A 25,110-nucleotide genomic window follows, 5' to 3' on the forward strand; every position below is an offset into this window, starting at 1 on the left:
CATTACATTACTTATTTTTATAAACAGTGCTTTCAGTATGGAAACACAGCTCATTTCTCTATATTTTGCTTTTGAGGAGCCAGACTTTCTTGAAATTTTGTATCTATATGTAACAAACAAAGTAGCAAACAACCACTTTGTAAAATGTATCTTTATAACTTTGTTACAAGCAGCCTGTCATCGATTCTTTAACCAAATCTGCAACAAATGTCAGAAACAAGTTTTTGAGTATTTTTGCAAAAAGCAACATCATTACCAAAGAGTTCTAATCTGAAAACTGGACATATCTCAGCATGGTGTGCAGAGTATCCTTAAAAATGTTTGGAAACTAGACAAGAACTGTCAGGCTTCACAACTATCCACAACAGATGAACAAGATCTGAAAGTTTTGTCCTAAGAAACAGGAAAAAGTCCCACAAAGAGCCGACACAGGACCTGAGAGATGCATCTGGCTCGTCAGGTGATCCATCTGCCTTCATCTTTTGGGGGCTGGTGTTGGGGATCTCGTCAAAACTCACATACCTTCTCGAAAACATGTGATTGGCAGCATTTTCATCCAAAGCAGACCTGGACAGAAAAACACACAGTGGGAGATTATCAGTCATGGACTGGCCTCCCTGGAACCCAGGCCTCGACATTACTGAAGCGGTGTGGGATCATGTTGACAGACAAGACAACAAAAGGCAGCCAACATCCACAGAAGAGCTTTCAAGAAGCTGGACTATTATTCCTGTTATGAAGAATAAAGCTGGTCATACCAAATATTGACTTTCACACTCATTCGCCTGCTTTTGCTTCATAAACTGCATTTCCATGTATGTTTGCACATTTCAATAAATCACATATTTCTCAAATTTCCTAGCAAAAACAAAGGAGGCGTGGCTTAAGGCTTAAGAGTACTAACAGGTTAGAAGAAGAAGCAGAAGCAGCAGAAAGGGATTCATTCTTATTCTTCACTGCTCAGTATTTACCAATCTGAATTCTCTGTATCTGCCACAGCTGGAGTCAGCAGGCAGGACACTAAAGATCACAGAGGCAAGACTGGAGGATTCTGGGAAATTCACTTGCCTGGCCACTAACGCAGCTGGTGAAGCTCAGCAGCACATAAGACTCAGCGTCCACGGTAACTTACTTATGGAAATACAAATCACTCGCTCTGCATGTTTTTCTCGCTTATCTTCCTCCTCTTGTATCCAGAGTTGATAATAATGAGCTGTTGTTTCTGGGTGTAATTCTGTTTGTGTCCCTCAGAGCCTCCCAGTATCCCGTCCTCTGGAGAGACCATTAACCAGACCATTCTGTCAGGCTTTTCCACTGAGCTCGAGTGCAAGGCCGCGGGCAGCCCATTACCTGGTAAGACTGTTCGCTAACAACCTCCTCAGTCCCACTGTGCGCACTCAAAGCCTTTACAGTGTCGTTTTCCTACAAACAGCTTCAGCTTCTTCCCACTCCTCCTTTTTCCATTTGGATGATCGAAACACTCAAAGATGTGCTACATATAAATCCACGTGTAACTAGGTTCTTATTGTAAAATGACTTTCTTCATTGTTAGAGCAAGTGTTACAGTACAACAATTTAGTATCTATGTAACCATGATATATGTTATAACTAGGGATGCATCGATACCGATACTGGTATCGGGTATCGGGGCCGATACTGTAAAATGTGTGTGTACTCATACTCGTAAAAGTTAACCGATACCATGAACCGATACTAACTTATTTCATTAATCAGAGGGTGTCTTGTCATTTCTGTTGTAATTTTTTAGATTGGCCACTAGGGGGACATCCCGCGCTAAACAGGCACAGGGTTAGGCGAGTGAGACTGGCGGCTCCAGATAAAAAAGAGAAACTGGAGGCTGCTGTAGCTAGGCTAAACAAAATGTCAGCAGTGTGGAACAGCCAACTTTAACTCAGGTTTTGGAAAAGCGACGAAAAATGTCAAGAGAAAATCCACGGGCAGTTAAAATAACAGAGACTCTGACTCATTTTATCGCTCTGGATGACCAGCCAATGCCGGTCGTGGAAAACATAGGATTGCATCATCTTCTCAGCATACTCGAGCTGCGATATAAAATATAATAAATAAACAGAAGTGTTTATTTATTATTCTGAAAGCTCGGGACAGTGCCAATAGTTCAGTGATATTTTGTTAAATTACAATGTGGAGACTCTGCAATAATTTAACAGAAGTGCTTATTTTTCACTTGAAATTTTTTTGTGGTCATTTTTATTAAGATTTTATTTTTTATCGGCAGAGAATAAAATAAAACCTGTCTTCCAATTCATTGCATTTGTGTGTGTGTGTGGTAGAAGTATCGGTTTTTGTACTCTGTATCGGCAAGTACTCAGATCCAAGTATCGGTATCGTATCGGTTTGAAAAAACTGGTATCGTTGCATCCCTAGTTATAACCATAACTCGGCAATGGAAATTCTTTATAAACTTTAAAAATTCTAAAAAAAATTTAAAAATTACAATTCTTTATAATAAACTTTGACTTTAATTCATTTTAGTCCAACATTTATTTTATTTGCCATTGTCTTCAGATTTTAAATAATCTAAAACCCTCATTAATCTCTCTTAAGCCTAGTTTTCTGTTTAGTAGTTATTTTGCTGAAAGTATTTTTGATATCCTTCGTGCCTTAGCTATCACTTGGTACAAAGATGGCCGACCTCTGACCAGTGCAGCTGGCGTGACGTTACGGAAGCGTGGCCAGATGCTGGAGATTGAACGAGCACAGCTGTCCGATGCTGGCATATACAGATGTGTCGCTGTAAACCTGGCTGGAGCTGCTGAGATATCTCACAGACTTCAGGTCCTTGGTGGGTGGCTTTCTCATTAATTAAGCAGAGGTATGCTAAACTTTTTGGTTATTCATGAGTAATACTATCTCTATAAGTTAGAGATTAGTCGCTGACAGATGATGACAATATGCGGATAGCTGAAAAACAAAAACAACTGCAGTGGCGTTGCAGATCGTCACTGACTGAGTGCTTGATCCTTGCAGTGCCCCCGGTCATCTCCAGCCGAGGCGGCACGGTAACTGTTGTGGTGAATGAAGCCGTCAGGTTGGAGTGTGAGGCTACAGGGGTTCCCGCTCCCAGTATCACATGGCTCAAAGATGGCAGCCCTGTGGCAAGTGTTTCACATGGCATACAGGTGACATCATTACATTCATGCTTAGTACTTTGTGCCGGGCTTGTATAACGATCATTCCAGAGATCTGTTGTGATGCAAAATGCGAGGTGACGTTATCCTCAGGTTATGTTGAACATTGCAGGTGTGCGGAAGCTCTGTGTTAGATAATAATAAAAGTCTTCTGCAGACTGTTTGCCGTGAGTTTGCGTGTGAGCCGAGCACCGTGACGTGACCTCTGCTCTGTTTCCGTCGGCCTGTCAGGTGTTTGCTGGTGGCAGAGTGCTGTCCCTGGATAGCGCACAGGTTAGCGACACAGGCAGGTTCACCTGTGTGGCTGTCAACGCTGGAGGAGAACAGCACAGAGACTATGACCTGAAGGTTTATGGTGAGAACATGAACAGCTGTTGTTGCATACATGTACCTATATAGTATCGTATGGTAAACAGCATGTATAGTACGTTAATTTTTTTAATCCTTTATTTGTTTTTGTTTTACAAAAGTGTCTGACATCATTTGCAGTCCCCAGATTAGGTTAACTGGTGGCTCTAAATTTGCCATCAGTGTGAATTTGTGTAACAGTCTGTGTTAGCCTTGAGACACTGATGACCTGTCCAGGGTGCAGACTGCCTCTTGCCATAATGCTCCAGTCTCACCATTAACCTGAATTGGATAAGCAGAAGATAATGCATGATGAATGCATGTTCATTAGGTTTAAATAAATGCATATCCATGAAATATGAATCGATTCAAATAACTTATAGTTTATACTAAAGACACAAGTATCAGTATTTTACCATATAAATATAAAATAGTTTTAAAAACAGATTTATTTGTCCATCCATCCAAGGTTTTGACTTTCACCTGTTCATTTGTGGATCACTAATGTTGCCTTTTTAAAAAGCTTTAACATAGTGCACTCTCTCGTTACATGCCCTGGTTCTTCTAGAGAGTTTAATCATAGTCATGCATAGGGATGGGTACCGGTATCCGGTGCCATGATGGCACCGGTTCTGACATAAACGGTAGTAACCAGACCGAAAAGCAGCGCACATTTCGGTGCTTTATTTCGGTGCTTTTTTTTCCTGAGCTGTGGTACACTTTCTTCTTCCTTACATTTGTATTGGCGGTTGGCAAACAACTGAAAGGTGCATTACCGCCACCAACTGGTATGGAATGATACACTTTAGATTCTAGCCAATCATTTTACGTTTCCGGATAGTAGGCGGGTCCATGTACGTACGTTCTTTTAGAGCAGAGCTACAGATTAAAAATGCCCAAGGCGAAGCGGTCAAAAGTCTGGCTGTACTTCACAGCAAAATATGCAAACTCAGCAGCCTGCAACAAGTGCTTTAAGGTGATACTGTCAAAGAAGGTAACACCTCAAATCTGATGAAACACCTGGCGACGGATAGCGTTTTTTTTAAAAGCCGAAAAATGCGCCGTATTTGATAGCTTGCTGCAAGACCTCACACCAGCGCATCGACTGCGGGTGTGGTGCCTGTTATCGGACCCGGAGTTAGCAACATCCCCCAAAAACCCGAAGAGGAGAGTCCTGGCCCCTAGCCCTGCCAGTGTAGCAGAAATGATGACGGATGATGATGCAGCAGCAGCCGTTCTTCTCTGCGTGAGTAGCTTAGTAGGCTAACCACGTTATTAAATTAATGCATGTAAGGTGAACTAGCAAACACCGTCATAGTTACATGCAGCTGTCTTCTTGTTTGATGGCAGATACTCCCTTCACCCTGGCCAAAAAGGCTAAAATGACCAAAGAAAAAGTGGAAAACAGCTAAACATGAGAGGTTTTTGGACAAAGTTTGTGTTTTTTCCATTGTTTAAGCTGCTTCCAGCCAAGAGTGATACCATAAATCCCCTATAGCTGCAGAAAAGGCTAACATTGTTATCTTTTTACAAAAAAACAGCTGAACATAAGATGTTTTTGGACCAATTTTGTGTTCTCCATTCTTTAAGCACCGGTTTGAGCACCGTTTAAGCACCGGCACCGTTTCAAAAGTACCGGTTTGGCACCGGTATCGGATAAAACCTAAACGATACCCATCCCTAGTCATGCATGTTACGGCTGCTCCTTCTCAGCTGCTTTGTTTTGCTAACTAATGGTTATGACTGACTGTCAAATGTCTTTCAGCAGAAACCAGACTGAGCACCAGGCTGTGAATTATAATACAGAAACAATATCTGGCAAGAGCCTCGAGCAAAGCATGTGCGTGCAGAGGAAGTGCGGCTTGATTGAGTTTAGCATTTCAATAAACGCTGTCAGCCTCCTGAACAGAGCTGAGCTTGATGGCGACTCAGCTGTTATACAAGTCTAATCAAAGCTAATGTCACTGAGGTAATAGGAAACATGTCATCTTACATACATGGGAGTGTAGAGTCTGTGTTTGGGTCTTTGTTCGTATATGCATGCAGAATGCAAACATCCACATGATGCGAGTTTCCTCGCAGAGATCAAAAAGAAAGGAGGGAAAAAGAACTTGTCCGCTGAAATGAAGGCAGAGTTGTTGTGGTAATTGTTACCATTCGTCAGCAGCTTCCTGCGTCTGGCCAAATACCAAGCTGATAGCCTATTCCCGTCCTTCTCCGATGACTTGGGCTCTGTCTGAACAGCGACCACAGTTGAAGGGACATTGGCCTGCTGTCATTTTCTAAATAAGAGCCGACTGTCTTCTGACAAACTTGTAAACAAAACGCCGTTCATCTCATATATTCTGGGATTTCTGCCTCCTGTTCAAATAATTACATTATTATTCCCAGAGAAATGATTTCCTAAGCTACTTCAAAGTCAGTTCATTTCATAGACGTGTGCTTTCGTTGCACAGATGCTCAGTGGCAAATACACATCCTGTCCAGAACGTCTTGAAATAGCTGGAAATCAAAGCAACGGCCATCCAACGGGTATTTTTTAATCCCTACTCATTTTCCATCTCAGTGCATGTTAGCAATTCCCAGTGACATTAGCTTTCAGAACCTTCTGGGAAACGAAGAAACTCGGATTTATAATGTCACTAAAATATGTTGAAGTGGTTTAATGATGCCGTCATAACCCAGGATGCAATTGGAGCTTAAAGAGCACCAGATGCACAACAAACAGCGCCTGTGCTGCTCAGGAAGCAATTATATTGTTTACCCATGAGGTAATCTAACAAGTTTAGTGCTGCTTTGTGGGACAAAGCAGCACTTTCACAACAACGCACCCTTAATACAAAAGATCTACTCAGAATCAGGTCATTTAAATGATTTCAGCCCAGGAAGTATTCATTCGATGACAGAAGCCTTGACTTCATGTTCACAGTGCCGCCTAACATCAAGGGCGAGGAGGTGAATGCTACAGTGATGCTTGGTCAACCTGTGGAGCTGCACTGCCAGAGTGATGCAGTCCCTCCACCCACCCTGTCCTGGCTCAAAGATGGCCGCCCTCTCTTTAGGAAGCCTGGTCTGACGGTGTCAGCAGATGGTAGTCTGCTTAAGGTACAGTTCATCATACAACCATAATATAGCTGAAAGACAACTGGAAGGGCTAACTTGAATCTTAAGAGGTCCCTTTTAATGATGACCGTCTTTCCTGCTGTTAGTTGCATTTTTTCTTTGGCCTGAAGTTTTTGCCAAAACTCTGTTTCTCTGTCTGCAAACTGGCAGATCAGCAGGGTGCATGTGCAGGATTCAGGCAGATATACCTGTGAAGCCACAAACATTGCTGGCAAAACAGAGAAGAACTATAACCTCAATGTGTGGGGTAAGTTGATCTTGTGTCACTGTCATGCATTTGGACTGACCTGAAGAGATTCAGAGTGATGTTAGATTTTGTTAGTAGATTTTGATCTTTCTTTGCAGCCCATCATCACTTTTTACGCATCACTCGTTTACTAGTACTAATGCATGCAGTGTGACCGCCTCCTTTTGGCGTCCCTTTGCTATTACAGTGTCTCCCAGTATCCGAGGCTCTGAGGAGGCGTCTCCTCTGACGGTAGTTGAAGGCAGTCTCATCACTCTTATGTGTGAGTCCAGTGGCATACCGCCTCCCAGTCTCGCATGGACGAAGGACGGTAAGCGAGTTTCTGCTTGGATCAAACGTGGGGACGCAGCCCGAGAGCGAAAACTATACATGTGCAGGTGGCGTGCTGGAACGCTGAACCTATCCCGTGTTTTGTTTATATTCCAGGTTCTGAAGTGAAATCTGACCAGCGGGTCAGGATTTTGTCAGGAGGTCGACAGCTGCAGATCTCCAGCGCTGAGAAGACAGATGCTGCTTCTTACACCTGCACAGCCTCCAGTGCAGCTGGCTCCATCTCCAAGGAGTACAGCCTGCAGGTTTATGGTGTGTAAACACCACGAATTCATCCATTTTTGCCTATAAAGGATACAGGCTGTACAGGTGTTAGTTAAATGTTGTCTTTATGGGGGAAAAGTTCTCTTATCTCATCTTTTTAATGACACACCACTCACCCGCTTTTCCCACTTCAGTCCGTCCTTCCATCAGACGCACCGAAGGCGGCGCTGATGAGGTCACTGTGATAAAGGGAGGTGATGTGACGCTACAGTGTGATGCTGAAGGTGTGCCGCAACCTGCGGTCACGTGGCTGAAAGACGGACGGCCGATCACAGGCCAGCATGGTGCAAAGGTCCTGAGCGAGGGGAGGTTATTGCAGATTAAAGATGCCAAAGTGTCAGACACGGGACGCTACACGTGCATCGCTGTTAACGTGGCGGGACAGGCTGACAGCAAGCATGACATCAGCGTGCACGGTATGAAACAGGAATTGCTTTTTGTGTTTTCATAATGATCAAAGAAATCATCTTTGTGTCCATTTACCTCCTTTTCTCTCATCTTCAGTCCCACCAAGTATCATTGGGCAGCTGCAGTTTCCAGAAAATGTGAGTGTTGTCATGAGGAACCCAGTTGCTCTGATCTGCGAGGCGTCCGGCATTCCTCTTCCTACCATCTCCTGGTTGAAGGACGGTCAGCCAATTAAAACGACTAGTTCAGCGCGCATCCTTTCAGGTCTGTTCCTGTTTGACTTTTCGTGACTTTTCAAGCTCTTAGTCTTGATTTTTTTACTTCCCAGCTAGGTTTCAGAGGTTTCAACAGTTGCAATGCGCTGCCAATAATAATATTATGGAACGACTGCGACCACGGCCAAATGCAGAAGCCAGTTCTGTGAAAAACCAGCAGATTAACTCCAGTAAATTGTGTTTTTATTCACATCTGAAGATTTGTTGGGTGCTGGGGAAAAATGAATTTGGAAGCAAAAGAATGTTGTTATTAATGTGAAAAGTTTGAAATGGAAACTGTAACAAAGTGTCGAGTGAATCCTAATGACACTCATGTTGTCAAACCTGGAGTTGTTTCAATAACACGTCGTTATTTTTCACTTATTTTCTCATTAACTGAGGCAAAGCTAAGCTGTTGGCTGACTGACATTAGTCTGAAATATCATTAAACTAAATGTTTGAACAGCTGCGGTTCTAAGAGTTCAGCTTCTCTGTGTTGATTGATTTCAGTGCTCAGAAAGGCTAATGTCATTTCAACACGTGTAAAAGCCCGTTTATGTGTTCTTGTCATCTTTTATTTCTGGAAAAAAAAGTTTTAAAGACATTACACGTGGTTATAGAAACATAATAATAATGGACTTGTTTAACTTCCAGGTGGCCGCAGCCTGCGTCTGATGCATGCTGCAGCAGAGGATGCTGGGAGATACACTTGCATCGTGTCTAACAGCGCTGGGGAGGAGAGGAAGACCTTTGACCTTGACATCCTTGGTGAGAAAATAGAAAATTTATTGTATCATGTTTTCTTTATTTGTTTGTCTGTTTTTGTTTTTAGCTTTATGCCATAATATTGTCTAACTAAAGTGACTGTGCATTTACATAAATTGTACCATGCTCGAAAAGGTGGAGGTGGTGGCTGAAGACAGGGAGGTGCAGATTATGGGTGCATGGATGGATGAATGGATGGGTGATGCATGATGAATGGATGGATGTTTATTTTCCACTTAATGATAAAATGGACTTTGATAGAAAATAATAACTATTTAACTGATTTCTCTGACAGTTCCCCCGAGCATCGTGGAGGAGGGAACTATGGTGGATACTAAAGTGAAGGAGAAACACAACATCACTCTCACTTGTGAAGCATCAGGTATTTGAGATAATCTGGTAATGAAATATTTGGATCAATCCTTACTGTAAGTTCCAGTCAAGATAATTTCTATGCTTTGGAACAATTTTCTTAAGCCCCCTTTTACAATTTCCCAGGTAATCCTGTACCTGAGATTAAATGGCTGAAGGATGGACAGCTGCTGGTGCCTGACGGGCATTACCAAATTCTGTCTCATGGCCGTTTCCTCCAAATCTCTGGAGCCCAAGTCGCAGACACTGGCAGGTACAGCTGCCTGGCCTCTAACAGTGCAGGAGACCGCAGTCGGCATTACAATCTTAATGTCCTGGGTACAAAGACAACTCTTTTTCCATTTTGGAGACTTTGAGTTCGTTACACGTGGAATGAAATCATATTACTTATTCGTCTGTTTTCTCCTTTCTTTTCTTGACCAGTTTCTCCCACCATTGCTGGGTCAGGCCCTGACATTTCTGCAGAGGAGGTTACAGTAACCCTGAGCAGCCCCACCTCACTGGTGTGTGAAGTCCAGTCTTACCCTCCTGCTCTGATCGTGTGGCTCAAAGACGGCACTCCGTTTGAATCCAGTCGCAACGTCAGAGTCCTTCCAGGTTTGCAATGATGTGCACGATGAAAATAAAGAAGCAATAAAGGGACAGAAGAAAAATGTGTTCGAATCATTGCATCGTGACTCTGTGGCTGTTATAGGTGGGCGAACGCTGCAGATTCTCAATGCTAAACAAGAGGATGCTGGGAGGTATACCTGCGTGGCCACTAATGAGGCTGGAGAGACACTGAAGCACTATGAGGTCAAGGTTTATGGTGAGAGCCCTTCAGCTTTGGGAGCATGCTGCAGCATAAAATGTTTTATGTGTGTTCAGTTCTAGCATAATCTATTGCACATGCTTTCTTGTACAGGTAAATATAATTTACAGCTCCTTGTCAGAAGTTTACATCCACTCATCATGGACATAAATGTCATGGTAATTTGGGGTTTTCAGTGATTTATTAGAACTGTTAATTTTTCCAGGGAACCATGATTATAAAGCACACATCTTTATTGACTTTAAAAAACAAGAACAGAGTGCACAAGTTTGAAATTATGTTGGATTGTCTCACCCACATGGGGTCAAAAGCATCTACATGGTGCTGAATCTTCTACAGTGCCTTTTAACTTGTCAGGATCGATTTAATTTCTCATTAGTGGTCATGATTGACTACGACTGGTCGTTCTCAGCATAAAAAGGATTTGTATGACAGTAATCATTGGATTGACCATTGCTCAGAACAATGGGAAAGTCCAAGGAACTCAGTGAAGATTCAAGAAGGAAAATTGTAGAGTTATACGAGTTGTGAAAGATTTCTAAACAACTGCAAATCTCAAGATCATCAGTTCTAACAACTGTATGTAAATACAACTCATTCGAATGTGTCACCACTTTGCCAAGGTCTGGAAGAAGATGCAAACTGTTACCCTCAGATCAGGAACAACAGAGGAAAACTAGGCTCAAGTCTGGTATGAAAGGGGTTTTGCCTCTTGTACATCGTCTTATTATCTTTTGGGAGACGCCTGCGTCATTTTCCGGTCAAAAAAAAGTTGCTGGTTGAATAAAAGTAACTTTAAGTCAAAATTTGCCAGGAGTATGGATAATTATAGGCTTCACTATATATATTAGAGCCTGCATGTATCCAAAATAAATTCAAACTTGTGCTCCTAATTCTTGTTTTTGAAGGGCAGTAAAGATGTAGACTGTACAATCCTTCCATCTTGGACAAAAGAAATCATAAGAAGAGATTCGTATCAATGATGAGTGGATGTAAACGTCTGTAAATTACTGATAAGAATTACCAGTAATCAGATTTACATTAAACATATTTTAACTTGTTTTTGTCTCCAGTTCCTCCACAGATTAATAAGAATGACATTCCCGGGGAAGGACTGGCCCCTAAAGAGGTCAAAATCAAGGTTAACAGCACCCTGACTTTGGAGTGTGTTGCTCAGGCCTTTCCTACCCCTGCACTGCAGTGGTATAAAGATGGACAGGTAACATCTGGGATATTTTCACTGTTTTTAAAGCTGCGGGATTAAAGGCTTGAAAAAAAAAGTTTTTTCTCTGCACAGATCCTGCAGTCAGATGACCACGTGTCCATCACAGCCAACGGGCGGATCGTTCAGATCAAACATGCTCAGGTGTCGGACACTGGCCGCTACACCTGTGTAGCCACTAATATAGCTGGAGAGGATGAGAAGGACTTTGATGTAAATATACAAGGTGAACTGGGTTGACTAATGCAGATGTGTGCACTGCAACTATTATTTAATAAAGATACCACATAAATGCACAACCACGCGCCTGATGGCGTTTCCTCCTGTTAGTAATGTAATGCATAAAGTAAGGTTTTAACGTCTGTCCTCTTTTCCCCCGCTGCTCAGTTCCACCTAATTTTAACAGGCCTGGTGCAGATGGTGATACCACGTCTTCCTCAGGCTTTGGAGTTGATGCACGAGACGTGATACTCAACAATCCCATCTCCCTGTACTGTGAGACCAACGCCGTCCCCCCTCCGACCCTCACTTGGTACAAAGACGGACATCTGCTGACATCGAATGACAAAGTTCTGATCCTGCCAGGTGAGACAGATGACGAAAACTGTAAGAAAGAGATGAAATGTGAAGGATATTTAGTCCATACACATTTTCTACTGCTTTAATCTCAGGTGGGCGAGTGCTACAGATTCCCAGGGCCCAGATTGAGGACTCAGGCAGGTACACATGTGTGGCTGTCAATGAAGCAGGAGAGGACTCCATCCAGTATGATGTCAGAGTGCTATGTGAGTAAAAACACCCTTATTTTCTGTGGGATCAGTTTAACAGAGAACAGTTCACATGTATGTATGTGTTCTGCACTAGTACCTCCGACCATACGCGGAACAGACAGCGACCTGCCTGATGAAGTCACAGTGCTGGTCAATAAAACTGCCCAACTGGAGTGTCATGTGGAGGGAACCCCGGCCCCCAAAATTAGCTGGTTTAAGCACAACCAGCCAATCACCTCCAACAGCTTGCATAGAATTCTGTCCAATGGGAGAGCACTTCAGGTAACAACCAGGAAACACAGACGGATTAAATTTGTATTTTTAAACCTCCCATACCTACGGAAAAGGATTAGGGCCACTGGAAAAAAAAAAGTGGGCACATCTTTTTTTTCTTCTTTTCCTGAATTCTGAGATTAAAGTCAGAATTCTGACTTTTTCATCAAAATTATTTTTTTTCCAGAATTCTGAGAAAAAGGTCAGAATTCTGACGTTTTTTTCTTAGAATTCTGGAAAAAAAATAATTTTGATGAAAAAGTCAGAATTCTGACTTTTTTCTCAGAATTCTGACTTTTTCATCAAAATTATTTTTTTTCAGAATTCTGACTTTTAGAAAAAAAAAATCAGAATTCTGACTTTTTCATCAAAATTATTTTTTTTCCAGAATTCTGAGAAAAAAGTCAGAATTCTGAGAAAAAAGTCAGAATTCTGACTTTTTTCTCAGAATTCTGACTTTTTCATCAAAAATTTTTTTTTTTCAGAATTCTGAGAAAAAAGTCAGAATTCTGACTTTTTTCTCAGATTTTTTTTCCAGTGGCCCTAATCCTCTTCTGTACATACCCCACACAAGGTACGATATCTTGAAAACAATAAAAATAACTGTAATTGTTCTTTTTACTTCTTTTACTTCTTTATGTAAACATGTCAGTATCAATGCACCTGGAGTAATATTTACAACATTTTTTCTCCATCAGATATTGACGGCTCAGGTATCGGATACAGGACGTTATGTGTGTGCAGCTGAAAATGTGGCTGGAAGTGCAGAAAAAACATTTAATCTCAATGTTCATGGTGAGTTACTCCCTTTTCCTTTTCAGCTTAAATGTGTCACAACATAAACAAATGTAAAATGTAGTAAAATACTTCATGTGTCATGTGACCTGATTTTTTACTCAGTTGTATATAGCATTTGTATTCTATTTTTATCTTATTGTATATTTTATTCTATTTTATTCTACTGTATATAGTATTTTATTTTATTCTATTCTGTACAGTTGTGGACTGTATTTATTCTTATTGTATTCTAATTTTTGCTTCATAACTTTTTCACTGTCCACTTCCTGTCCACAAATGAAATATTTTTGTCTTCTGCCTGCTTTATTGAATATTCCTCGTCTTTTTTCGTTAAGTGCCTCCCACCATTATCGGCCCGGGTTCTGAGAATGTGACGGTGGTTGTGAACAACTTTGTGGCTCTCTCCTGTGAAGCTACTGGCTTCCCTCCTCCAACACTGGGCTGGCTCAATGGCAGGGGCCCAATTCAAGCTAACACCAATGCACTCATCATGCCGGGTACTGTGAAGGAGTTACTTTCACCTATAGACTCAGGATATAAAAATACCTTTATGCAGACGATAAAATGACATGAAAAACACTGTTTCTCTGTGTCTGCAGGTGGACGTACTTTACAAATCCTGAAAGCAAAAGTGTCCGATGGAGGAAAGTACAGCTGTGTGGCCCTGAACGCAGCAGGAGAGGCTCACAAACACATCTACCTCACTGTTTTCGGTCAGATAGTTTCAGCAATGGTTTTATTGTGCAGTGTATGCGCCGTGTGTTGTCTTCAATTGACGCTGATTTACCTCCTCCCCCGCAGTTCCTCCCAGCATCCGAGACAATAGCGGGGACTCTCCTGTGGTGGTGAATGTGCTTGTTGGGAAATCTGTAACTCTGGAGTGTGAATCCAATGCTGTCCCTCCTCCCGTCATCACTTGGTATAAGAACGGCAGAGTGGTGACAGAATCAGCCAACCTGCGCGTTTTGGCTGAGGGACAGATCCTCGAGATCAAAGGTTCAGAGGTGAGAGACCAATGGAAACCAGCGATGATGTGTCGTGTCCCTTTGCTGGATTAAAAGCACCTAACCAAAGTGTTGAATTGACTATTTAGATGTTTTTTTATCTGTTTTGCATCTGTCTGTATTTTTCAGGTGTCTGATACAGGACAGTACGTTTGCATGGCCACCAATGTTGCCGGGCAAGTGGACAAGCACTTCCACTTGAACATCTATGGTAGTCTTTCCTAAATATTTACATTTTTACAAATCTAAAAATCCACCAGGAACCTATTTCAACCAGTGTCCACCTGCAGAATATTATTAAAGACATGTCTTTAAATTTCTTCTTTCTTCAGTACCTCCCACTATCGATGGCCCAGCAGAGGAGACAGTTGTGGAAACCATCAGTAATCCGGTCATCTTTAACTGTGACGCGAGTGGAATCCCTCCACCCACGCTCACTTGGCTGAAAAACGGGCGCACCATAGGTAAACCTTTGTGCAGGTTTAACCCTTTAAAGCCGGTCGGAGCAGCACGCTCCATTTTGCGTAACTACTTTTAAATCCCGGTAGCTCTGCAACCACGTGAGCTAGCGTAATAATTTTTTTTGCATATGAAACCGGAGGAGTTGTACTTACATCTTCTGCCATCAGCTTGTCCTCGGTCACAGTTTCCTTCCACATATAACTTTGCAAAAACTGCATAAAAAGCACTTGCAGCAACAAAAACATAATATTCCAGAAACACGCTTTGCCGATCCGATCAGCTGTTTGTAACACTTCCTACGTCCATCAGCACGAACTATCGCATGTCCGCCATGACCTGCCCGAAACCGAAAGTGACGTCTTTTGTGGAAATGTAGTTTTTTACCATCAGGGCCTCATGAGCCTATACTGGTGTTTTTAAAAGTTATCTTTGACTTTATGACTTTCTGTGTCGTTTCTGGGATGCTTAGGACTCATATTGCACTGCTGGAAATAGTTTATTTTGATGCATATGCTGTTATTTTGCAAATTTGCACTATAATATTTATTTTCGTTTTTCCTGCAGTATATAAAAATTGGTGTATTTCAAAAATAAAACTATGAAGACACTCAAAATAAATTTCCTGTGGTGGGAAACTATTTTGTGCAACTTTTTTGTATTTACAGTTTTGAGGGATAAGCCTCTTAAATTTCTCTAACTAGAAATATATGTTAAAAAACAAAAACAATTTTCAATTTTTTTGTAGTTTATTGCACTTTTTTGCAATTTATGTAATTACTATGCACTTAATGCAGACATATTATTAAAATTTGTGCTATAATGGTTGTATTGATGTATAGCAACTTGAAATGCTCCCAAAAATAGAACTACAGCATGTAAAAATATAATATAAGCTCTGGCATACTTGGTTCTATGGTAGGTCTTAAAGATTTAACTGAACCACAAAAAAAGTTTTTCATCTGTTAATGTTATCCTTTTGTTATTAAAAAACACACGAACTTCATATTTCCTTTAGAGAACTCAGAGTCTTTGGAGATGCACATCTTCTCAGGGGGCAGCAAACTGCAGATCGCACGCTCGCAGCTCTCTGACGGCGGCACTTACACATGTGTGGCCTCCAACGTGGAGGGCAAGGCCTACAAGAGGTACCGCCTAACCATACAAGGTAGATGGACATCTTTATCTTTAAAACCCTGCTAATGCCTTCCTAGATACACTATATTGCCAAACATATTCGCTCGTCTGCCTTTATCAATATGACCTTGAGCAGCATCCCATTCTTAATCCATTGGGTTTAATATGACATTTGCCCACTCTTTGCAGCTATGTTACACACAGCTATGCTAACCCGGGTAATTTGCTCTTAGTTCCTCCCAGTATCTCTGGATCAGAGCTACCCAGTGAGATGGGAGTCCTGCTAAATCAAACCATTCAGTTGGTCTGTCAAGCTCAGGGAACCCCAACTCCGACCATCCAGTGGCTGAAGGACGGGGAAGCCATCAACAGTACGGGAAGCAAGGGGCTCAGGTAAAGAATAGCACAATGTGCAATACACACACAATACATATACGAGACATATATTTTACAATGAGGCAAATATATGTATGTATGCTCAGGATCAGTGGAAATGGCAGCAAACTCACTGTACTACGAGCTCAGACTGCTGACAGCGGCAAGTACACCTGCGTGGCCACCAACGCTGCAGGAGAAGAGGACAGGATATTTAATCTGAACGTGTATGGTGGGTTCAATTCAGGATTCAAACATAACGCATATCTTTGGTGCAAATATCCTTTTACATAACGGACCCTGCCTCCCGTCTCCCAGTGCCGCCTGTGATCGTAGGCAACAGTGGGGCTGTGGAGGAGCTCGCAGCAGTTCTGGACGGTTCTGTGAGCATCGAGTGCGTCGCAACAGGCTCGCCGCTGCCTCAGCTAAACTGGCTGAGGAATGGCCTGCCTCTGCCAGTCTCCTCACACATACGTCTCCTCTCTGCTGGGCAAGTGCTTCGGTACGTCAGCAGACTGCACGGAGGATGAATTTCTTTCTTTTGAATGCAAATATGCGAATGCATTAGTCTGAAACATTCTTATCTCGCCTCTGGCTTTAAAATCTTCCAAATCATCAAAACAATGTTGTCATTGAAGATTGAAAAGGTTTGAAAAATGGTTTAAATATGAAACATCTTAAATTTACACATCGTACAAATTTCCTGTCAGGGTGGCACGCATCCAGGTGTCTGACGGTGGACGATATACCTGCGTCGCATCAAACAGGGCAGGAGTGGACAACAAACATTATAACCTGCAGGTGCATGGTGAGTCTGAAAACTTGCTACGTCAGCAAGAAATTGCAAGCATGTTCTAGAGTTGTATGGCTTTCATGTTTATTCATACTTTTCAGATATCCTCCAGGCAAACTGAGAAACAAAGGCTAACGAGTTGTTAAATTACCCTCCTCAGTCCCTCCCGGTCTGGATGGAGCAGGGAGCACAGAGGATGTGACTGTGGTCGCAGGAAACTTGGCTTCTCTGCTGTGTATTGCTGACGGGACCCCGACGCCCACCGTTTCCTGGCTCAAAGACGGAGCGACTCTAGTCCCCGACCGCCACGTCGTTCTCCTAAACTCGAACACCAACCTTCGTATTAGACAGGCTCAGGTTGGCGACACGGGGCGCTACACCTGCGTGGCTAACAACACTGCCGGTGAAGCGAGCCGTCACTTCAACCTGAAAGTTATGGGTGAGTGCAATCAGACTGTAGCTCTCCGTTATCCAGCTTCAGCTGCTGATTCACGGACGACTAAAGAAACGTTACTTGTACTTTCTAAGATCCTCCGCGCGTCGAGGGCTCTGGTGTACCTGCAGAAGTGTCTGTGGTGGTTAATAATGTCCTGGAGCTCCACTGTGAGGCCACAGGTATACCTACGCCCTCTCTGACCTGGCTCAAGGATGGACGCCCGCTCCCACAGACAGACAGCCTGCGCCTCCTCCAGGGAGGAAAGGTGCTCCGTGTGGCCTCAGCACAGGTCAGAGACTCGAGGCTGTTAAAGTGAAATTTTGTTGCTCATACAGCATCGTGTGATTTTTATATAAACACTCACTGGAAACTTTATTAGTACACCTAGATGTTTGTATCCCTTCTGCCTTAATAATTCTTCATAAATTCAACAATGTGATGGAATTCTTCCTCAGATTTTGGTCCATATTGACACGATAGCGTCGTGCAGTTGCTACACATTTGTCAGATGATCCATGATGTAGTTCTCTCTCCGGACAACCTGGCACTTCTCCTTTGCCCCGATGCTCAATGGATATTTTCTCTTTTTCTGACCATTCTCTGTAAACCGCAGACATGTTTGTGTGGAAAGATCCCAGTATTCCCTAATCTGATGCTCAGTTTGAGCTTGACTGCGGCTAAATGCACTGTGCAGCCATGTGATCGGCTAACTAGATATTTGCATTAAATACCAGTTGAACAGGTGTGTCTAAAAGAGGCCAGAGAGTGTACATGAATGATTTTTGTGTGTTTTTTCCACTGTTCTCACACGTTTGACGCTCAGCTGGAGGACACAGGCAGATACACCTGCTTAGCAAACAGTCCAGCGGGAGATGATGACAAGGACTTCCTAGTTCGAGTGCATGGTGGGTAACATAGACGTTTAGCGCAAATTGCAATATGCAAACTGTTTAAATTTATGGAAATTTCAATTAAATTTGTTGCATTACAAATACAAAAGGGAAGTTACAGTGTTGCAGTTATTGAATTGCTTAGAAATGCTTCCCGTTGTCATGCACATGTGTGCACCAGGGTTTTAATAGTTTTGCAATTTTCATTAGTTTTTATTTTTATTTAGTTTTGACTTCAGATTTTCAATTTTATATCAGTTTTAATTAGTTTTTACCAATTGTTTGCTAGTTTAGTTTAGTTTTTATTTTTTTGAAAATCCTTAGTTTCAGTTTAGTTTTGATTAGTTTCAGTTATAGTTTTAGTTGTGTTTGCAATAATTAAGTGTAACAAAATCCCAGTTTCATCATATCAGTCATTCTGCTCATCCTTGGGTATGTTGCTATTCCAGCTACCATACTGCACCCTGGACAGGTCGCCTGTCTGTCGCAGGGCTAACACGCAGAGACAGACAACTCACATTCCCACCTATGGGTTCTTTAAATAAATAAATAAAGGCAGATGAACAACCATTGATACCAGGCAACTATAAAACGTATATCTTGGCCCCAATGAGACTATTAACTCTTGCAGCACCGGGTGTTCGTAATTGTGGTTCAAGTGAATTGATAAACTTTTTGAAGGCAATTGACTCACACAGTTGTGTAGATATCCCCGTCCTGTTGTCTCGGGATGCATCACGCTGCCTTGCCTGGGGTTAGCTTCTGTTTTCTGGGGATGAGGGTTGAGTGTGCTCCCTTACCTTCTCAAGCTAAGCTAGGTTAGCCTTCTTGTGTGAGCTTTTCAAGTGCACTTTAAGGTTTGTGGGATTTTTTTCCCTCATAATTTGTCTCTTTCCACTACAAGACACTTGCTTTATCTAAAACACAGTCATATTCAAAGTAATCCCAAATTGGACTCTGGCTCCCGACTTTTCCTGACATGATTCTGCGCGTGGACGGAGCAGCAACACAGACGACTCGACTAACGTGCTGCCACCTGCTGGCATAATGAGACACAGCAAGAAAAAAATCTGGAAACTAAACTTCATTTTCACCCTTGACTATTGTATGACACGCACACATCAATGAAAACTAAACACATTGTTGCTATAAATTCAGTTAATTTTAGTTAGTTTTGTGAACACTCATTATAGTTTTAGTTAGTTTTCCTTTTTTTGTTTTTATTTTTATTTCCGTTAACGAAAATGTTTTTTCACTTCTAGTTTTTGTTATTTTGTTAATGATAATAACCTTGGTGTGCACAGTTTGATTGATCGTGGGCTACAGATGGTTAGAGCTCTTTTGTCTGCCTTTTCAGTTCCTCCTAACATTGTGGGAGAGAGTACACCTCGGGATATTTCAGTGCTGCAGAACAGACAGGTGACTTTAGAGTGCAAGTCTGATGCTGTTCCACCTCCAACGCTGACCTGGCTCAAAGATGGCCAACAACTGCAGGTCAGAAGTCAAACAAAAGAAGAATAGCAACACGATGATACCTGGTGAGGTAAATAACCTTATTTGCCCCGTTGTGCAGGCCTCTGCTCGTGTGCGCGTTCTGTCTGGTGGCCGCTACTTGCAGATCAACATGGCGGAGCTCAGCGACAGAGCTCAGTACACCTGCGTGGCTAGTAACATCGCTGGCCAGACCACACGCAAGTTTAACCTGACTGTCAATGGTGCGGTTATGTATTTATAGAAAACAATTCTTCCTTTATTAGTTATGGAGTTAAATAAAAGTTCAAAAACCAATAACACCTGTCCCTTCAGTGGCCCCAGTTATCAAGGACGGACCCCAGTCAGTGTCGGTGCACGTCAACAAGCCAGCGGTGCTTGAATGTGTGGTGAGTGGAGTCCCACCACCTCAGGTCACCTGGAGGAAACATGGAGCAATATTGGCAGGAAACAATCCCAGGTAAGTTCCTCGTCTCAAACTTTTATCATGGTTCTTCTACCTTCACAGATATATTTCACAGTGTTTCACTCATGTTGTGAACACGTGTGCAGGTACACGTTTGCAGAGGATGGGTCTTTGCGCATCAACTCCACTCAGGTGACAGACACCGGTCGCTACCTGTGTATGGCAACCAATCAGGCTGGAACTCAACGCAAGAGAGTGGATCTGCAAGTATATGGTGGGTGGCAAACAGTGTTGGGGAGTAACGGAATACATGCACCGCCGTTACGTATTTAAAATACAAAATATGAGTAACTGTATTCTGCTACAAGTGGTATTCAGAATACAGTTACTTTGTTGAAATAAATGGATTACACGGCGGTATTTTCCCTTTTCATAAGGCTATGAACTCTAGATTTTGGATGGAAACCCAAACAAAACACGCTTTAAGAGGCTCTCATGTCTGTGTCTCAATCTCGCGGCCCGTGTCACCTCGACTTGCGGCCGCATAATGACGTGAAGAAATATTTAAAAAAATTATTCACAAAAATGATTTAATATGAAGGCAACAGGCAGAGTGTTACAGGCATCGCCCTAAAGAATGTAGCCTGATGGGTAGTGTAGTCCGTGCTGCAGGGAGAATGGACTGACATACCCGTGATGTGTCTGTGAGTGAGGGAGGGAGAAAAGGAATCGAAAAATAAGAGATGTCACCGACCAGAAACGGGAGATGGAAGCATACACATATATATATATATATATATATATATATATATATATATATATATATATATATATATATATATATATATATATATATATATATATATATATATATATATTAGGGGTGCAACGATACTTGTATCAATATTGAACCGTTCATACAGTGCTTTCGGTTCGGTACGCATATGTATCGAACAATACATAATTTTTAATTTATTTTATCAACTTTCCTTCTGACGATGCTGTCTGTGTTGAGCGCTCAGTGGATCTGTGCTCGACAGTGCAGCCTAGGCGGAGTAGTCGAACGCAGATTCACCGAGCGCAGGGCAAGCTAGCGAGACAGAAGTTAAGCTCTCCTTGCAACATGGCAAATTGAACCTCCCCCACCCTCATTCAGGCGTTTGGAACTATTTTGGTTTTCATGTGACGTATGACCCTGAAGGTAAGCGCGTCATGGACAAAAGTAAAACAGTATGTTGGATGTGCCACGCAATGCTCAATTGCATTGGTGGGAACTAGTGCATTAGCGCAGTTAGCTCGTTAACGTGTTGACGCTGTCCAGCCCCACACACTGCTGAGAATATAGCCCAGAAGAAGCGTATAGTATAGCTTTTATTTTGGAAAGAGCCATTTCTCTGTAATAAACTCTCTTTTCCAAAGATGAGTGATTTCAAAACTGTACTTTTAAGTTAAAATATATATTTATCATTTTAATAAATGACAAATTAAAAAGACATGAACATTTTTTTTGTATTGAAAAAATATCGAACCGTGACACCAAAGTATCAAACCGAACCAACCGTGAATTTTATGTATCGTTGCACCCCTATTATATCTATATATCTATCTATCTATATATACAAAGTTGACTACGGTTCGGAGCCGCTGACCTGTTTTATATACTCGCGGAATAGTTTTCTACACGAGATCTCTGCAAAACGTGCAGCCTTACCTAATGTCTACCTACTGTTACTCATTTATATTAAGATTTAAACATCTAGTTGGTGTTGGTATGGAGAGTAACCTTCAGTAATAAATCACACAGCAATAGTACATTCATGTAGTTGTAAAAAGCATGATACAACTTTGAATACTTTGGATTAAGTAATCCAAAGTATTCAGAATACATTACTCTCATTGAGTAACTTAACGGATTACATTACAAAATACATGTTGGGGCATGTAATCTGTAATCTGTAGTGGCAAACACTGGTGGCAAATATGTACCATAGATGTATTCAAATGACAGTTACTTTACTACTGCTTCCTGTCTTTAGTGCCTCCTTCCATCGCTGATGGTCGCACCAATGTCACAGTTATAGTCAACGTTCAGACCACTCTGTCTTGTGAGGCTACAGGCATACCCAAACCCACTGTCAGCTGGAGGAAAAATGGCCGACTTATAAACACAGACCAGAACCAGAACATATACAGGTCGGAGTTTTCTCCTTCTCTTTCCTAGTGAAATATATTCAAATTTGTCTCAGAAAAAACCAAAGCTGGCTCACTTTAAGTGTATAGAAACACTAACGCCATCTCTTAATCGTTTCCAGATTACTGTCATCGGGCTCACTGGTAGTTATAGCGCCCACAGTGGAGGACACGGCTGTGTACCAGTGCGTTGCCTCTAATGAGGCAGGTGAAGACACCAGATCCATCGACCTCACTGTGAACGGTGGGTAACACAACAGTTATTTACAGGTTCCTTTTGTTTTGTGTTAATTAAGTTAATTTTCTTTCTAATAAGTAATGGATCATTCATCTGTGACGAGTTTATTCTACATTGTGGATTTTCACATTGCATCTGTTCCTCTAGTTCCTCCGTCAATAGCAGATGAACTCACAGAGTTAGTCGTGACCAGGCTGTCCCCGGTGGTCATTCCGTGCACTGCGTCTGGCATCCCGGAGCCCACAATCCACTGGAGCAAAGCTGGCATGAAGCTGCCCATAGAGGGTCTGGGATATAGCATCCTGGCAACAGGTATGTTTTAAATATACCCACTGCTGATAAACTCACCAAACCAAAGTGTCGGTGAAGGTTCTCAGTCATCCAGGTCATCGTAGTCTAAGGAGCTCGGAAAGAAAAGCGTCTGGGCTTCTTTAACGCTCATAATGTTCTCCCGATTTCCATACACCTGTGGTCCTCAGGGGTCAAACATGTCCCCACTTCATTTGAGTGTTTTTTAAAGTATAAAGTATAAATTGTCAATCAATTCAGTGTTACACCTTAGTTTTACTTAAGACCAACACATTAACACAAAATTTACCCAACATTATACATTTTAGGGCCACCAGACCTTGTTTACATAAAGTACACTCTGTTTTTGAGCAAAAACAAATTGAGAAAATAAAATATTTAAATGTTCAGATAATTTTGACTATCTGACTAACTACAGAGTCCTGTATGTTGAACTTTAGTGAGAATTTTTTTTAACCATTTATAAATTTTAAATGGCAGCACATAATCACACCTGTGGTCCTCAGGGGTCAAAAATGTCCCCATCTGGTTTGATTGATACTTAATTAATATGAAGTGGATTTTTCGCCCACTTTTAATTAAAACTTAATTCAAACATTTTTAAACATTTTTTTTATTCTATTTCAAATTTAAGTCTGATAAAAACCTCATAAAAATGAACTTTTTCTTTGTTTTTGGGTAAAAAATAAATTAAATCATCAGTTATTGTGATTATTGTTTCACAACCAGAGTCGGCTGCTTTAACAGATGATCACAGACGGGTTTATGTCAAAGTTAATTTAGAAAGCTGTTTTTAAGTTTCTTGAAGACACCTTCTTCAGTTCTGAGAGCAATTGGTGGAGTCCCAGATTTTAAGACCAAAGGGAGTGTCCCCAGGAGGGTCCTGGACCCCCTATTGATCCTTTGCCTAATCACATGAGTCATAGTGTAAAAACGGGTGTGGGTCACAATCAGCCAATGTTTGGGTGAACCCATTGTGTGAGCTCCACTCACTCAGATTTTGCACTCTGCCTTACCGCCACATATTTTAATTACAACAAGGATTTTTACAGACAAAAACATGGATGTGCAGTGGGCTCCCTGGTGTCACCTATTGTAGCCAAACTTAACATGGAGGAAGTGGGGGAAAAAAGCCTCCCGCGCAGGTATGTTGATGACACCTGGGTCAAAATGAAAATCCAGGAAGTAGAGTCCTTCACTGCTCACATCAGCTCAGTGGATAAAAACATAAAGTTCACCAGTGAAGACACAAAGATGGCAGTTTGCCATTCCTGGACTGTGCCGTGGGCTTTGAAGGGAACGGCAACCTCAACAGTGAAGTTTACCAGAAGCCCACACATGGACCAGTACCTCCTCTTTGACTCCCATCACCCTCTGGAACACAGACTTGGAGTAATCAGGATCCTACATCACCGGGCAGAACATGTTCCCTCTAAGCCAGAAGGGAAACAAAAGGAACACACGCATGTAAAGAAAGCTCTTAAAACATGTGATTATTGATTTAAATGTCCATTCAGTTGCTAAAATTAGGGGGGCTTGGGAGCGGGAGTTAGGCATAATATTTTCGGATCAGCAATGGGAGAAAGCAGTATCCAATGTCCGTTATAGTACGTCCTGTGCCAGGTTACAACTGATCCAGTTCAAGGTGTTGTACAGGGTTTACTATTCAAAGTCTCGTCTGTCTGAGATTTACCCACAAGTAATGGATCAGTGTGAGAGATGTCATGCCACCCCATGTGACCTAGGTCATATGTTCTTTCTGTGCCCAAGACTCCATGGCTTCTGGAGTCAGTATTCAGTTATTCTTTCCAAGGCTCTTGGGACCCAAATCTGCCTGGACCCTTTTCTAGCTGTTTTTGGGCTTCCAGTCAACACTGGTCTAACCGACCCTACACACTTCAAAATATTAGCCTTTACATCACTTTTGCCTAGACGTTGCATCTTACTCCTTTGGAAATCTTCAAAGCCACCTTCAGTTTCTTTTTGGTTTAGAGATGTGATGTCATTTCTTAAATTGCAAAAGATAGGCCTTGTGGCGAAGGGCAAATACAGAGAATTTTATCGTATCTGGGGCCCCTTTGTAAACTATTGCAAGTCATTAAACGCTCTACCAGCTGATTAATATCATATCTCCCCCCCCCCTCCCTTTTTTTTTTTTTTGTTGTTGTTTTTTTGTCTTTTTGGTTTTTTTTGGGTTTTTTTTGTGTGTGTTTTGGGGTTTGTTGTT

General features: G+C 41.9%; 1 protein-coding gene across 2 annotated transcripts in view; it reads left to right on the forward strand.

Annotated features, from left to right (window-relative positions):
- Positions 1-25,110, forward strand: part of hmcn1 (hemicentin 1) — a 116,832-nt gene that overhangs the window by 71,531 nt on the left and 20,191 nt on the right. For both annotated transcript variants that reach the window (XM_085138535.1, XM_085138536.1), the window contains exons 36-77: positions 1,000-1,123; positions 1,252-1,353; positions 2,648-2,824; positions 3,010-3,161; positions 3,402-3,525; positions 6,448-6,623; positions 6,792-6,888; positions 7,076-7,198; positions 7,315-7,470; positions 7,617-7,898; positions 7,987-8,154; positions 8,799-8,912; positions 9,205-9,291; positions 9,408-9,599; positions 9,705-9,878; positions 9,976-10,089; positions 11,166-11,311; positions 11,390-11,540; positions 11,702-11,899; positions 11,986-12,099; positions 12,179-12,366; positions 13,056-13,152; positions 13,491-13,652; positions 13,755-13,868; positions 13,957-14,159; positions 14,289-14,370; positions 14,492-14,623; positions 15,637-15,786; positions 15,989-16,148; positions 16,238-16,362; positions 16,449-16,632; positions 16,841-16,938; positions 17,084-17,362; positions 17,452-17,648; positions 18,183-18,264; positions 19,607-19,743; positions 19,823-19,964; positions 20,056-20,200; positions 20,293-20,420; positions 22,183-22,339; positions 22,459-22,580; positions 22,722-22,886. In XM_085138535.1, coding sequence (XP_084994661.1) covers positions 1,000-1,123; positions 1,252-1,353; positions 2,648-2,824; positions 3,010-3,161; positions 3,402-3,525; positions 6,448-6,623; positions 6,792-6,888; positions 7,076-7,198; positions 7,315-7,470; positions 7,617-7,898; positions 7,987-8,154; positions 8,799-8,912; positions 9,205-9,291; positions 9,408-9,599; positions 9,705-9,878; positions 9,976-10,089; positions 11,166-11,311; positions 11,390-11,540; positions 11,702-11,899; positions 11,986-12,099; positions 12,179-12,366; positions 13,056-13,152; positions 13,491-13,652; positions 13,755-13,868; positions 13,957-14,159; positions 14,289-14,370; positions 14,492-14,623; positions 15,637-15,786; positions 15,989-16,148; positions 16,238-16,362; positions 16,449-16,632; positions 16,841-16,938; positions 17,084-17,362; positions 17,452-17,648; positions 18,183-18,264; positions 19,607-19,743; positions 19,823-19,964; positions 20,056-20,200; positions 20,293-20,420; positions 22,183-22,339; positions 22,459-22,580; positions 22,722-22,886 — 6,220 coding nt within the window. The remainder of the gene's footprint in view (positions 1-999; positions 1,124-1,251; positions 1,354-2,647; positions 2,825-3,009; positions 3,162-3,401; positions 3,526-6,447; positions 6,624-6,791; positions 6,889-7,075; positions 7,199-7,314; positions 7,471-7,616; positions 7,899-7,986; positions 8,155-8,798; positions 8,913-9,204; positions 9,292-9,407; positions 9,600-9,704; positions 9,879-9,975; positions 10,090-11,165; positions 11,312-11,389; positions 11,541-11,701; positions 11,900-11,985; positions 12,100-12,178; positions 12,367-13,055; positions 13,153-13,490; positions 13,653-13,754; positions 13,869-13,956; positions 14,160-14,288; positions 14,371-14,491; positions 14,624-15,636; positions 15,787-15,988; positions 16,149-16,237; positions 16,363-16,448; positions 16,633-16,840; positions 16,939-17,083; positions 17,363-17,451; positions 17,649-18,182; positions 18,265-19,606; positions 19,744-19,822; positions 19,965-20,055; positions 20,201-20,292; positions 20,421-22,182; positions 22,340-22,458; positions 22,581-22,721; positions 22,887-25,110) is intronic.

This window comes from Neolamprologus multifasciatus, chromosome 17, assembly GCF_963576455.1.
Source record: "Neolamprologus multifasciatus chromosome 17, fNeoMul1.2, whole genome shotgun sequence".
NCBI classification, from domain to species: domain Eukaryota; kingdom Metazoa; phylum Chordata; class Actinopteri; order Cichliformes; family Cichlidae; genus Neolamprologus; species Neolamprologus multifasciatus.